Source organism: Aquila chrysaetos, chromosome 10 (assembly GCF_900496995.4).
Source record: "Aquila chrysaetos chrysaetos chromosome 10, bAquChr1.4, whole genome shotgun sequence".
Lineage (NCBI taxonomy): Eukaryota > Metazoa > Chordata > Aves > Accipitriformes > Accipitridae > Aquila > Aquila chrysaetos.
In genome coordinates this window covers 87,395-102,145 of record NC_044013.1, presented here as the reverse complement: position 1 = coordinate 102,145, position 14,751 = coordinate 87,395, and the positions used below count along the sequence as shown (strand labels likewise).

Here is a 14,751-nt window from a genome sequence, read left to right as displayed (position 1 = left end):
TTACCCGAGCTGAGTGTCCTACAATTTAACTGCTTCCAAGTGTCTATAAAGCTATATTCATCAGAACTTACTGTTAAAGGACATTGTTTTTTTAATGGGCCAAGGTAGGAATGTAAAAAATTACAGTGCTCTTTTAAAGTAGCTAACAGATCTGCTCTTTTATTTTCCTTTTATCTGATTCAAATGCAGGGGGGTGTGCTGGTTGGAAAATTTTGCTTTTTCCTCTGCATAATGTCACCCCCCCTCTTTTTTTTTTTTTTCAAGTAGCAAGTTTTATGTTGTTAGCAAGTAATCTGATAATAAGTGCTAGTTCTGTTCAAAAAGATAACAGCATCTGCCATAACTAGTCAGGTAAATTACTTAAGTACGGTATCACGCAGTTAACTAACCCTGGAGATTTTAAGAAGTCTTCTGCGAAGCCAGCCTTTCTGGGAAAACGCCTTCAGGAAAGATTAGGTTCCTTTGTATTGTGCAGACAGGCTTGGAATAGTAACAGCGATGTTAGTACTGTAACAACCTGAAGAAGAAACAGTTTCCTGCTTGTAAGAAACCAAAAATCAAAGAGAGTATGTCTCAGAACATGTTGGGATCACAGGAAAGTGCACACAAATACACATAAATAAATAGCAAAGAAGAAAAAAATAGAAGGTAGAACCTTTAAAACTTTATTTGAAAACAATCAAACAAGTGAACAGGGTTCTGCAATTCTTTTTTTTTTTTTCCCCCAATAAATTTTTCCAGACTTCAGTTTTCTAAATATTCGTCTCCTTCTTCAGCCTCTGCTTCTACTGAGTCTACACCAACTTCTTCATAATCTTTCTCAAGGGCAGCCAGATCTTCCCGGGCTTCAGAAAATTCTCCTTCCTCCATTCCTTCACCAACATACCAATGTACAAAGGCACGCTTAGCATACATGAGATCAAATTTGTGGTCGAGGCGAGCCCATGCTTCAGCAATAGCCGTTGTATTACTTAGCATACACACAGCCCGCTGGACCTTGGCAAGGTCACCACCTGGCACCACAGTTGGAGGCTGGTAGTTAATGCCCACCTTCAAGAAAACAAATGAAAACTTTCCTCATGAGTGCTAATGCTTAAAGACTGATTTCTTATAACAATCAAAAATCACCATGGTTACGAACAAATAAATAGCTTACAGTTATTCTGCACTTCTTCATCAAAAGATTTAACAGGGACATTACAATGTTGTAGAATGACTGTTACCTCTGAATACTATACATTTCCTAGTATTTCAAACATCAACCACTTAAAAAGCTATGGAAGTACCTTGAATCCAGTTGGGCACCAATCCACAAATTGAATGGTACGTTTAGTCTTGATAGTAGCAATCGCTGCATTGACGTCTTTGGGAACAACATCACCTCTATATAACATACAGCAGGCCATGTATTTGCCATGGCGAGGGTCGCATTTTACCATCTGGTTGGCTGGTTCAAAACAAGCATTGGTAATTTCAGCCACAGACAACTGCTCATGATACGCTTTTTCAGCAGAGATGACAGGGGCGTATGTTACCAGGGGGAAATGGATTCGTGGGTATGGAACAAGGTTAGTTTGAAATTCTGTCAGATCTACGTTGAGGGCTCCATCAAAACGCAGTGAGGCTGTGATGGATGAAACAATTTGCCCAATTAATCGGTTTAAATTGGTATAAGTAGGACGTTCAATGTCAAGGTTACGACGACATATATCATAAATGGCTTCATTATCGACCATGAAGGCACAGTCTGAATGCTCTAATGTTGTGTGGGTAGTTAGAATTGAGTTGTAAGGTTCCACTACAGCAGTGGAAACTTGTGGTGCTGGATAAATCGCAAACTCTAGTTTAGATTTTTTGCCGTAGTCGACAGAGAGCCTTTCCATGAGCAGAGATGCAAACCCTGAACCAGTGCCTCCTCCAAAACTATGAAAGATAAGGAAACCTTGCAGCCCTGTGCACAGATCAGCCTATAATGGGGTGGAAAAAAAGTGGGAGAAAAAAAAAGTTATTGATGATTTTGGAGAAAGCAGTATTAAAATAATCATTCAAAAGCATTTCTTTCTTAAGTTTGTTAGGTTTAGACTGTTACAATAAAAAAACAGCATTCTTGAAAGGTGGTCTTCCTTTTTTCTTGCATGTCTTTTACTCAAAAGTACCAGTGCCTCTGCATAACTTTTTCTGAATAGAGTATTTCGATACTTTAAAGTTGCTTTATTGTCTCTGATGCCATTTTAATACCACTGTAAGCAAGAGCAGCTGTGCACCACTGTTGACAAGTTACTATAAACTACAGCTGGGTTACAGCTTTAGGATCTGTTTATGTTCCCATACTAGCTTTCAGCAAGTATCAACCAGATGTTGAAAACAAGGGGGGTGTTTATTTTTGTAATTTTAAGTAGACAATCACTATTTCACTTTGAATCATATTATTCTATGTGAATATCTCACAATGCAACGTCATGATTAAAAAAAATAGAGAAGTAATTAAGATTGCTAAGCATTCAGCCATAACCTGATGTTCAGGGTACTAGCAATATTTTGCATGACAAATAATGGCATGATTCAAAATGAAAATAACAAACAAACAAAAAAGTGTAACAAAGGTTGTTACACTTGTTTAAGGCTTTCATAATATGTTTCTGAGGTATCCTTAAAATACTTTGAAATAATATTTCAGAGCCTAAAAAATTTTAAGTTTTACTGACTGAATTTTTATTTAACTGGGGGCGGGAGGGGGGCAAGGAGATAAAAGTTTTGTTTTGTTTTGTTCCGTTTTAAGCAATCAACTATGCACAAAATTCTTAGGGAAAAAACATAGCAAACTATCGTTATAGATAGCTATAGAGCTGTATCAATTATTTTAAATACTGACTTGCAGCATGAATTCTCACCAGTTTGCGAATGCGGTCTAGCACTAGATCAACAATCTCTTTTCCAATGGTATAATGGCCTCTGGCATAATTATTGGCTGCATCTTCTTTCCCAGTAATGAGCTGCTCAGGATGGAATAACTGCCTGTATGTGCCAGTACGTACTTCATCTACAAAAAAACAAAATACCACAACATAAATTTGATCAGTTCTGTGTGTGCTGCCTAGTGACTACACACTAAGTGCACATGTCAAAAGAGTGTAGACAGCATCCCTGACTACACACAACTTGTCTGACTAGCCTAAAAAGTTGGCACAACTTCAGCCCCTTTGTTTAGGGGAAAACATCAGGCACTCACAAAGCAGTATTTGTACCTGAGAACACAGAGGTCACTCAGAAAACTACATTACAGGTATAGACAAGACTGCAGATAGCAATTTAACAAAACTCTGGATGCAGTGCAGCAGTCTAGAAAGATTATCCAGACTCTAAAAAAGTTCTATTGTTTTCCAAATGTTGTTACTTGTAGACCATTATTTCATTTCTTTCAAATAATAACCTCAAATGTCAAAACAGCATCCAGACACACATCTTTTAATATATAGTGTTCTGAACAAACAAAAAAGACCATAGGGAATGTGCACTTTTACACTGAAGATCTTTAATGTTGGGTACATACCAACTACGGTTGGCTCTAGGTCCACAAACACTGCTCTGGGAACATGTTTACCAGCTCCCGTCTCACTGAAGAAGGTATTAAATGAATCATCTCCACCTCCAATAGTTTTATCGCTAGGCATTTGACCATCAGGCTGGATCCCATGTTCAAGACAATACAATTCCCAACACGCATTGCCAATCTGAACACCAGCCTGACCAACGTGGATGGATATGCATTCACGCTGCAAATTAAAAACAGTACAATGACAATGAGATATGGAGCTACCTGTCTTCTAGATTTTATTCTCATAATAACTACCTATCTGCGGGTTGTATCTTTCCACGATCTTTCTCTGCTGCAGTATTCCCTGGTTGCTCGAGTGACAATTTAACTGATCAAATTGTCTGCTGCTGGCAAGACTCTACTCACCTTAGTTGACCTGGGCTGACTTCGAGAATATTGGAAGATCTTAGAGACAATATAGTCTCTACGAACACAGAGGGTGAATACAGATTCATCATCCCTTACCATGCTGCATGTATATCATATCTTTAATATTCTGCCTAGTCTCTTTTTCACCTTCCTTTAGTTTTGGAAGACTTCTTTATATAATATCCCTAAATTTCCTTGATTTGTTGCCAAATTGCATACTGGATAACTGCCACAAGAATCTTTCCTGCACAGGACCACTTAATACATTTTCCTTTATAACTGCCCCTGGCAATTCATACATATTTGAGTTCCTCTGTGAAATCATCTGCGAGTCCCCATCATATGTCATCTGCCCACTTTTATCCAGCTCCTTTGATTCTAAGCAACTGTGCCATGTATGTTTAATCTCTCAAGACCTCCATTTTGTCTTACACCCCAGACGGAAATAAGCCATTTTTCTAGCTTACTGTTACAGTGTATCTATGAAAAAGCAGAGGTAGTGAATTAAAAGTAGGGCATCTGGGCTGCTTTCTCCTGTTTTCTTGACGGCTTCATCAAAACTTGTATCCTTGATTGCACGTTTTGATTCTCACCCCGTGGTTCTGTCAGAAGTCTTTTGCCAGGGAGACTAACTCTGTGCTTACTTCCACTCCCATTCGGTTGGCACCAAGTTCCCGAAGCTTTCACGCCGCCTCACCGTTCCCCATCCCCCGTCGCGTTACCGCCATGCCGCTCTCGCAGCCGGCGCCAGACAATCCCCGCAACAATGGCCCACCCCGCCCCTTCACCACTGCCCTCTCAGGAGCACGCGGTGCCATTGGCTGCCGGCCACACTCCTCTCCTCTGATTGGCTATACGCAAGCCTCTGCGGCTTGGCTCGGCGAGACGGCCCAGCAACGGCGGAGCGATGCGGTTGGCTGCCGCCGTGCTTTCCCGCCTGGGTCAGGTTTCAGCCCGCCCCTCACCCCTCCGCGTGGGAGGCGCCCGCCACCGACAAGACATCCGTCGCTTTTCTACACATCTCGTCTTACTAGCCACCGGCCAGTTTCTGTGCCTCGCCTCCCTTGAACTATTAACTCTTGCACCAATTTCTCTCCTTCTCCCCAGTCCATCTGCCTTACTGCTACCGCGGGGACTCCACGCAGAGGCTGCCTGCAAGTCCTGCCGCAGCGCATGCGGTCCAAACTCCCCAGACTGCCGCAGCAGAAGCACTCCCAAGTACCCTTCCCCTCCCCAGCCCCGAGGATTCCCTTCCCCACCATGATGTCTTGCAAAGCTGAGGAACTCCGGCCGCACCGCACCACACTACATCCACCGCCACCAGTCGCACAGCTCCAACTGCCGACGGCTAACCGCCTCGAGCCCCTCGCCCTCGCGTGCGGGCTCCCCATTGGCTGTTACCTGGGCGGTCTAGAGGTGAACGGAGACCACTGATTAGCCGAGGGCGCTCTTCTCCCCACGTGGAGCGATGATTGCCACATGCTCTCCTGAAAGCGCGCGAGCTGTCGTGTCTCCAGAGGGCGGGGCTTGAGCCGCACTGGGCGTGGGGGTGTCGGCTCGAGGCGGTAAACTGCGGCGTGGGAGGCGCCTCGGGGTGGGCTGAGGCTGCCCTCAGGGCTGTGGTGAAGGTCCGGGGCGGGCTCGCTGTGGGCAGCTGTGCTCGCACCGGCTCTGGGGGTTGTTCGGGCCAGAAGCTGGAGGTGCGGAGGGCTGCGAAGCTCTGGCTTGACTGGGGCGCGCCGCTGCAATGGCCGTTCTCCAGGCCGCGAGACGGCCGCTGCTCGTTAGGGCAACGGCAGGAGTGCCTGCGTGCAGCTCCGGCCGGAGAGAGGAGACCTCCGAAGGCCTGGAAATCCCTGCCAGCAGAAAAAGACTGCCCGGTGGATAGGTGAAGCTGGATGTCTGGAGCTGAAGTGAGTACGCTTGGTTGGTTTCTGGAGTAGCAGCCACACCACAGTTGGTTTTTTCCTCCCTTTTGTTCTTCTTTCAGCCCTTCTTTCCTCTTTCTCCCTTTCTTTCCTCTTCATAGAATCACAGAATGGTTTGGGTTGGAAGGGACCTTAAAAATCACCTAGTTCCACCCCCCCCCTGCCCTGGGCAGGGATGCCTTCCACTAGACCAGGTTGCTCAGAGCCCCATCCAACCTGGCCTTGAACACTTCCAGGGATGGGGCATCCACAACCTCTCTGGGCAGCCTGTTCTTTCTCCCCTTCTTTCCTCTTTCTCCCTCTCCTTTCTGTCAAAACTTAATTCTTTTCCAGTGGTCAGCACATCGCCTGTAATGCTCCCCGTGTAGCATTCTTGCGTGGAGGTTTTTCCTGGTGGGTACATGAGGCTGGAGGAGATCAAACTGGTCCACGAAATGCAGGAAGTGCTCTGAATTTTTTTACTAGCAGCAGAGAAGATTATTCTTCTGTAATGTTAGTTCTGACTAACAGGCCAACAGAAATCTCACAGAAAGATATCTAGCTAGAAGTCTTCATTTATTTTAATGTACTTCTAATCAAGATTGGACAGGAAGGCATTACAATCAAATAATCCTTTTTTTTTCTGTCAAGACTTTCTTTTTAAACTTGGGCATAGATTAATAACAGCCTTGTACAATAGAAATATTCAGTCTAGATTATTATCTTTCTGACAGAGTGAATGAAAGTTGAAGAAAAAACTTAACTTTGTTGAGGGAGCTGCCTGAAAGTTGAAATGGGAAAAGAAATTCCATGTGTTATTATAAACGTCAAGCTATTCACATTCAATTCTGGTAAACTGTATCCTTGCTCTGTATTTAAAAAATGCTATGCTGAGCAAAAGACATTCTCTGTTTCAGGGGTCTGCCCACAAGGTGTGATTTCAGGTTATTGGAGGTAGTTAAGTTCTGTTTCTCTGCAAAATATAAGCTATGTATCTGTGGTTCCAGAAGAAAAGAAAACCTTTCAAAAGAAACTACAAAACTCAATAGTGTTTTGTTGTTGGGTTTTGTTTGGGGTTTTGTTGTTTTTGGTTTTGTTTTTTTTAATGATTGAAGCTAGAGTATTTTTCTATGAGATTTCAGTTGTTCCAGTGCAAGTTTTATGCAATTTTTTATGAGGTTTTACATAATTTACAACCACTTGCATTTAAAGCTACATCTGAGGGAGCAATTTAAAACTGAGATTAATGCCTGGTTCCTGCTATCGTTTTGATTTTTTTTTTTTTTAACAAGCCTTTTTATAAAAGCAGTTTATACCTGGGAACTGATGCAAATATGGCCATATTCTTACTAAACAGATTTTTCCCACTTGTACTCAAGAATGTAACAATAGGATTCTTACCACTTTAAATTTCTGTTAGTTTTATAGAGTCAATACTGCTATGGAATATTGAGCTGAAGGAGGTCTATGGCATGACTTGCTTTCATCTACACATGATATTTTGTACATAATTTAAATGTATGTATGTCTATATCTCTGGTAGTGTTGTGGGTTAGGCTGGTTTATTGATAAGTTCTTTAATACATAGAGGACTAGGAGTGAGGAAATAAGATAACACTCACACCCATATAATAATATCCTAAGTTGAGACTGGTGTTAGTGGTGAGGTTATATTTAAAGTCAGAGATACCAAAGGCTGACATACTTCCTTTCAAGCCTGCTGCATAGAAAAGGCTTGCAAAGACAAATTAATTATGTACTAAGGATGACCTAGTTTATGGTTGAAATATGACTTTGGCCTTAAAGTTAGAGTTAATTTAAAGCCCAGGACAGGAGAGTTTTAAGAGATAGGTGTACAGCTTGATTCTGAAAGTCATAGGCTTTTAATGAAGATTGCCATTATAAAAGAGAATGTAATTCTTTTGAGTGGTGGTGTGCTTCATCCATCCTGAAGCTTATCTTTAGCAGTGTGACTGAGGAGTCTGTTTAAGATGCAGTTTTAGAAACACCAAAGTAATTTGAAAATGGGCCCATTTGGGCTTTTTAAAAAAATTTATTTATTGTGCTCATTTTTAAAGGTGCCAGACACTTTATTGTGTCCAGTTCTTTATGCTGATTTACACCCACATAATCATTGCTTTTTATCGTGTGAGTTGTAACTCCATTTTGCAGTACAAAAGTTGGTAAAATTTCTATTGAGAGTAAAAAATCTGTGCTTGAATCATTTTACATAAACATTGCATTAGAAGGGCCAGGTCTAAGTGTAGGCACTTTCTTGCACAAAGGCCTAGCTTTGGTCATATAAAGCCTGGAAAACCAGACTGGGAAGATTCAGATGTTGGGCAGAAGCCCTTTGCGAGACAAAGATGGCACCACTCAGCAGCAACAGCATTTGCATCTTTCCTTTGAATCATCTTTTCTTCAGAGGAGCTAGCCTGAGTCTCCTAGGCTCATCACTGCTGCTTTTTGTCCCTGTTCCATCCCTTTCCTTTTTCTGGAAGGGATACAGAGAAAATGGTATGTTGCCTACAGTGCTGGGAACTCTTGAAGCAACCCTTGAGCGGAATGCAATCCTTTATTTAGTTTGGAAATAAAAAAAAGATGGGGGGGACATATTTGCTTGTGAACAATTTATCCTTTTATCTTTGGGGTTTTCTTTTCATGAATAACATACTAAAATTAAGGTTTCTTTACTTTCTACTTTTAATATATTAATATCAAATTATATCATCTTTATAAAATTGCACTGGATTATTTGAAAACAGTCAAGTATCATCTTACAGATCTTTCTGTGAATAGCTTTTCTGAAGAAGTTATGGAGGTGACTTTAAATGATGGTGGTTTTCAGTATAAATGACAGATAGATAATACTTCAAAGGTGGTCCTTTTTGGACTGGCCCCTCTGTACATGCAGGACAGAAAACAAGCTTTGAAGGATGATACCTTTAGTTTTCTTTAGACAACATTGTCTTAATGTAATTGAAATATACCAAGGCAATAAGTTTCTAAAAGTGATAGTGCCCTTAACTTCAGCGTTCCTGTTTTTCTTTTGCAACTTGCATCTGATAGAGAGGTGCTCAGTGTGCATTTGCATCTGAATTGTATGTGTGTTTGTCTGCTTGAATCCTGAAATACACGGGAGTAGTAAAAGTTGACAGACTTTATAGTAGAATGCAATTTTATGTCCTTATTATATTGGGTCTCTACACGCATTGAGGGTCTTCAGATGTTTCAGCTAAGATTTTTTCTTTTTTCCTTGCCCCTTGCCCATCCATTTCCTCTTGCAAGTCCTTTCGCATTTTTTTAAAAGTTCTATTTATACATTTTTGTTGTCTTACTATTGTATCTGTAAATTATTCCTATATTGGCATAAACCATCAGCCAGTCATTTGGAGCCAATAATAAAGGCCTATTGTTTAGTCTCCTGCAGTAAAATGGGACTTTGGGTACAGGCCAAGATGGGATAGGGATTAAAATTGGAGAGGGCAAAAGTGGTCATGACATTATTTTTAGCATGCCGTCATTCCTGGGGTATCATTTTTTCCAGTGACTTCCTAGCTAGTGACAACACTTATATCATTCTTAAGTTTTCGTCAATATGTCTAACATATTTTAACATAACTTTAGGCAAGATGCTGCTTGGGCCCTTCTTCCTTATGAAAACTATTTACTATGATTCAAATGCTGAGTGTCTTGTTTGGAGAAACATAGAACTACTCACAAATAGAATATGGCTTAATTGGTAGAGAGATTTCAAGAATTATTATAATTCACTAGTAAATATTAGAAATCTAGAGAATTTACCAATAGGAAGACAGTATAAAAATACTATAAACTAGCATATCTAGTAAAGAAGAAGCCACAAATGCAATTACTAAAGCAAGCATTTTTGAAGGCTACACTGGTTTGCAATGAGGAGGTTATACACCTTTCTTGTTAGGCTATAAAATGCAAGTAGATCTGATAGCACTGTGGAGTTCCATTAATCAGTACCTCTTGTTGATTCATCAAATTTTCTTACAGTATAGGCTATACTAACAAATAATTAATGACCCTTAAGATCTAATACTTGTTATCTATTCCTTTGTAGTGTAGAATTCTTTATAAGAAAATTGCTACTGCCATTTTTTCTCAGCTGCATCAAGATGATACAGTACAGTATTAACTCACATTTTTTAAAACATATTCCCTCTTAGAGTAGAAATTACAGTGATTAAAATACTGTTAACATTACTAACATTGTTTCCATTAATTTATTAATTTCTAGACCTTTCCTTATATTATGCTTTTGTAATTGGCAGGCAAAAAAAGCTACTCTGCAGTAATTAACGGCATTTCCTGTGTTAACTATAAAACTGTAAAAAAACAAACAAACAAACAAACAAAAAACCAAAACAAAAAACACCAAAACTTCCAAACAAACAAAAAAACCCACTCTGTAATGATTTTAGGATATTTATGATGAAGATCATCAATGAATTTTTCCACATACTTTTTTTTTTTACTGTTGAGCAAGGAGAACAATGTGATTACCTCTTTCTCATTTTTACCAGAAATAGTAGCTAAAACAGAGTGAAATTAGACTAAAACTGATGCTTTTCATGTATTGTTCTTGTTAAACTGTATAAAATTATAGCATGATTTAGAATAAAACAGGCTTTGTAGAGACTACTTCAAATGAGGTTCCACCTAGAATAAATGTACCACACATTTGTGAAGCGAAGCATCTGCTAACTAACATCAATCAGTTGCATCTTGTTCTTTTCACCAAAAGTGATATAGCAGTTTACCTTTTATTTTTCTCAAAAAAACCCAGCCCAAACAAAAACCCCTAAACCAGCCAACCACCAAAAAAATAAACCCTAAACCCCAAAAATTTAAAGAAAAGCAAATGACAGATCTGCTGTTAACAGTAGAACTGGTAAAAAATTAAAATGAAGAAATTGCTATTAATTCATTGAGGCCAGTGGAGTGATGCTTAATTCATGCTAAGCATGAGCCTAACCTGAGCTGATGTGTTTCTAATTGCAGTGCTTCGGGTTTTTCTAAGGTAAGTGTAGTGGAAAACACGCAAAGAACACTGCTGCCTTTATTAATTACATAAAAATAGATTAGCTTGTTAACTTGTTTGCTTTTAAGTCCTCACAAGAAGATAATTTTTTTTTTCTTTCCTTAGGGATGCATGAATATGTTAGGGTCAAAATATTGCTAGGCAAATCTGCTCTGTGCTCCTCAAATTCCTGCCCAATATGACAATAGTTCAAGCTGGTCTGAATCGCAGTAGGGGCAGAGGCCCTTGTCCATTTCATGTAACTCATAACTTCTACAGCTTACTGAAGCAACTTATTTGTGAGCCAGTTGCTCTAGACTCCTCCTGTAAGCCAAGGAGAGAAAAGCACTTCCACAGCACGACTTAGACTCTTTGAGCTCCACCATACTCCCAAGATGCCTACTTTTTTCTCTCATGGTGACCCACAGATCTATTTCACTCTCTGTCTCAAGATTCCAGATATGTTCGTTCCTGCATCTTCAGACCATTGGCTTGCTGAGAGTACCAAATTATGGGGATTTACTAATTTTCTTCCATTTACTGGTATGTCATTGATGCTGACTTAACTGAGTACAGTTCCCTACTGACACAGGCAGCTATGTCACAGAATTCCTATTATAAATTGGTCTCAAAGATAACCATTTATTTTGGTCTCATTCCTTCTGGAAGGGTTATCTAGAACCGAACTATTCATGTTAGTATCTTTTTCTATTTATTTCTGGTCTAAATGTACGTATGAGTAGCTACAACCATTTGTGCTTGTGTGAACAATTTTGGTTAGGTTATATAATCTACTTCCTCTCTCAGTGGTTTGCTCTGTTGATATGTGTATAAAAATTAATCATACCCTGTTTCTCAGACTTTGTCTTAGTACATTAAGTAAGCCAAGCTCTTTTAGGCCTCTTGTAATGCACATTTTTTATTCCTTATCACTGTCTAACTAAAGCTGATCAAACTTAATTCTCATGAACTTTGGTGTTTAGAATTGTGCACAAAGCTATATTCCCTCTTTTACTGGCAAAAATTCTGTGGGGCCATTAATTGTACTCTGCTGGAAAAAGTTGTGCAGATACATGCCAAGATAGCATTTACATTTAAACTATAAAATTATCCATTTACCACTGACTGACTTGACTATGTTCAGCTCTTCCTATTATCCTTTTATACATGTCAAACTCCTTTATATACTCTTAGTTACAGAATTTCTTGTACATCTTAACTATTCTGGCCTGATAGGTCATGTGAGCTCAGGAAGAATTTTCACCTTGACTCTTTGTGGCCATAAATCTTTATGAAAAGGCAGTTATCCTACACGTACAGCAATGACTGTGGCACAGATGAGAAAAAAATAGGCCTATGCAGCATTGCCATCCTATGGTAACAACAGAAAAAATGTTTAGCGTCAGCAAAGGGAGAAATGAGAGGAGGCATCACTGTAGACCACTCATTTCACTTTAGGAAATGAGCCTGAGAAAGTAAGTTCTCAAAAATATTAGCTGTAGTATAGAGCCTCTAAGAGGGACTATGTAGTCAGCCTTTTTCATGTATTCTTCCAGAGAAATTATGATTTTAAAATGTCCTTTAAAAAATTCTGAAAGGACTTGATATTCCATCACTGCCGGATATTTTGTCTGTAGATGCTGAACTCCTGATGCAGAAAATACAGCCCTTTTGAAAACACAGACAGGACATAAGCCTAACCTTTTATAGGATATGGTGTGTGCTGATCTTTGTGGTCTCAGACTTATTGATCATATCACACTGGAAAAAAAACAGACTGGAATATGCTGTTATTTTATAGATGACTCTGTTTCTGGTATATTCAAGAAAAGATAACAAAAATCTTGCAAGCTTTGTATGCAAGAAGAAAAATTATGTGGTGGGGGGGGGAGTATAAGGAAACAGTATGGGGATAATGAACAGTATAAATGAATGAAGAAAAGTATTTGTTTCTGAAAGGCTTTTGATATTTAACATTGTTCCTCTTCAAATGTGTAGCAATCTGAAATATCAAAGTTGTATGTGAAAGGGAGAAAGCAGAGAACTGTGCAAGCCTTAGCATTTCTGACTGCAAGGCATTATCTGTTGTAGGTTTTCATGGAACTGTGGAGGTTGGAAGCTCAGTTTTAGGCTCTGCTTCCCAGGTCTCCTGGCTTGCCTGAGAGTAGGATTCCCTTCAGTCTGCCACATGCATTGCTTAAGAGTTAGGAAGCAAGTGGGAACCAGTCCAGTTTGCAGAAGAGCTTCTGTTGGAAAATTACTATAAATGAACTCTGTCACTTTTGGTTTTGACAGATGTGCAAGTCCTTATGGGAGAACATTCTATCAATCTTTTTTTCTCAAAAAAAAAAAAAGTCTAATAAATAGTTACCTAGAATCCTATCTTATTATAGTTTTCCTTGCAACTATATAGTTTTAATTGTAAAAGCTGTAACATAAGTTTTATTTCAGTAAATTTGCACTGACCAAAACAGGTACACGGACAGATTTTAAACTCCATTTTGAACCACTGAATCTGTGAGAATGTGTCAGTAATTTAATGAAAAACAGGGTCTTGCCTAGAAACCTACACTTCAGTTTGAAAGATCTCTGTAGACTGAAGTTAAAATTGGCTTCTAAAGATGGAGTAAGTCAGTCTTAAAACTATCTCGGACCATGGCAGTATCTGTATGAATCTAAAGAGGAGAAATTATGTATTCACATAGAAGAAAATTCTGTCAAAAATCAATCTAACAATCTGGGTTTTCTTTTACTGTTTTAGCCTCTGACAAAGTTAGTCTGGCAAATCTATTATAAGCCAACAAATTTATACATCAGATACATTAGATTTTAATTCTGGGACAGTTTTCCCTGATGATAATCTTTATACAGAAGTTGTTGGCAAAGTTTTAAGGATACATAATTGAAAAGCTAGGATTTGGTTTCCTTTTTGTTGTTGTTTGTGGGTTTTTGTTTGGTTGGGTTTTTTACATTAACCTGCATCTTTAGATAAAACCATGTAACTTTCTTTCATCTAGCATCCAGGTTAATCCAGGAAGACTGCTGCATAAATCCCTTTTTGACAGAACATTTCTTTCAATGGATAGCAGTGGCTGCCTCAGTGACTTTGTGAAGTATTTCAATTATTTAATGGGATGGAACGGCATGCTGGAGCAGTGGGTGAAAGTATTCAGTTTTTAGCAAAGGAAGCTTTTAAAACTACTCTTTTTTTTTTTTTTTAACAGTAGGCCAATGAAGAAGAAAAATTCTATTTTCCTCATCTGCTGTTGGTTACAGCAAATATCTATTTCACTTAAATTACAGCTCACTTGGTTAGTTTTTGGGAGAAGCTGCAGGAAACTTCAGAGTGGTTTCACCTAAGTGACATGAAAGTATTTTTCAAAAGGCTTTATCCTGCAAGGGTATAAATGCTTCTAAAGGTCACTGACAGTGGCAACGATTGATGCGTTCGCATACAGATACGTCAACGACTCACAACAACGTACTGTTTTCTGCATAAGGTAGTGTACCACATGCTTTTATCTTGGTCAGTGTATGAGGCAGGCTACTTTCTAAATCGGATTCTCATTACAAGATAAACTTCCAGAAAATCCCATTCTGACAAACCCCTGCTTTGCCCTTTCCGTCCTCTCCCAGTTTCTTGGCATCTTTGCAAACTCGTGAACGTTCCCTTGTCTATAACCTACGGTTAACTGCAGTTGTTCTCCACCGCCGCGAACGGATCGTTTTGACGCTCCCCCGTGTCCGATGAAGCTTACGCGGTGTGCCGGTAGGGCCGGGAGCCCCGGAGGGAGAGCTGTCTGCCTTCTCCGGCACGGGTCGCGCGGGCT

At 39.6% G+C, this 14,751-nt stretch overlaps 1 protein-coding gene across 8 annotated transcripts; it reads right to left on the bottom strand.

Moving 5' to 3' along the window:
- Positions 1-642: 642 nt before the first annotated feature.
- On the bottom strand, positions 643-14,751 carry LOC115347788 (tubulin alpha-3 chain). 8 transcript variants are annotated; one of them, XM_030029480.2, is made up of 6 exons: positions 14,608-14,696; positions 5,366-5,820; positions 3,551-3,773; positions 2,892-3,040; positions 1,287-1,967; positions 643-1,050 (listed from the first exon to the last, which is right to left on the bottom strand). In XM_030029480.2, the coding sequence occupies exons 3-6, from the start codon at positions 3,669-3,671 to the stop codon at positions 745-747; spliced, it is 1,257 nt and encodes a 418-aa protein (XP_029885340.1). In that variant the 5' UTR covers positions 3,672-3,773; positions 5,366-5,820; positions 14,608-14,696; the 3' UTR covers positions 643-744. The 8 variants fall into 8 exon arrangements, with proteins under 8 accessions (XP_029885340.1, XP_029885341.1, XP_029885339.1 ...); XM_030029481.2 differs by lacking the exon at positions 5,366-5,820 and having other exon boundaries at positions 14,608-14,751; XM_030029479.2 differs by lacking the exon at positions 14,608-14,696 and having other exon boundaries at positions 5,366-6,001.

Excerpts from the sequence above, each read along its gene's own strand:
- LOC115347788 (XM_030029475.1), bottom strand. The coding sequence starts at position 5,355 with ATGGGGAGCCCGCACGCGAGGGCGAGGGGCTCGAGGCGGTTAGCCGTC. Across the intron at positions 3,774-5,223 it reads CAGCTTTGCAAGACATCATG|CGTGAATGCATATCCATCCA; the intron begins GTGGGGAAGGGA and ends TTTAATTTGCAG. Across the intron at positions 1,968-2,891 it reads TAGACCGCATTCGCAAACTG|GCTGATCTGTGCACAGGGCT; the intron begins GTGAGAATTCAT and ends ACCCCATTATAG.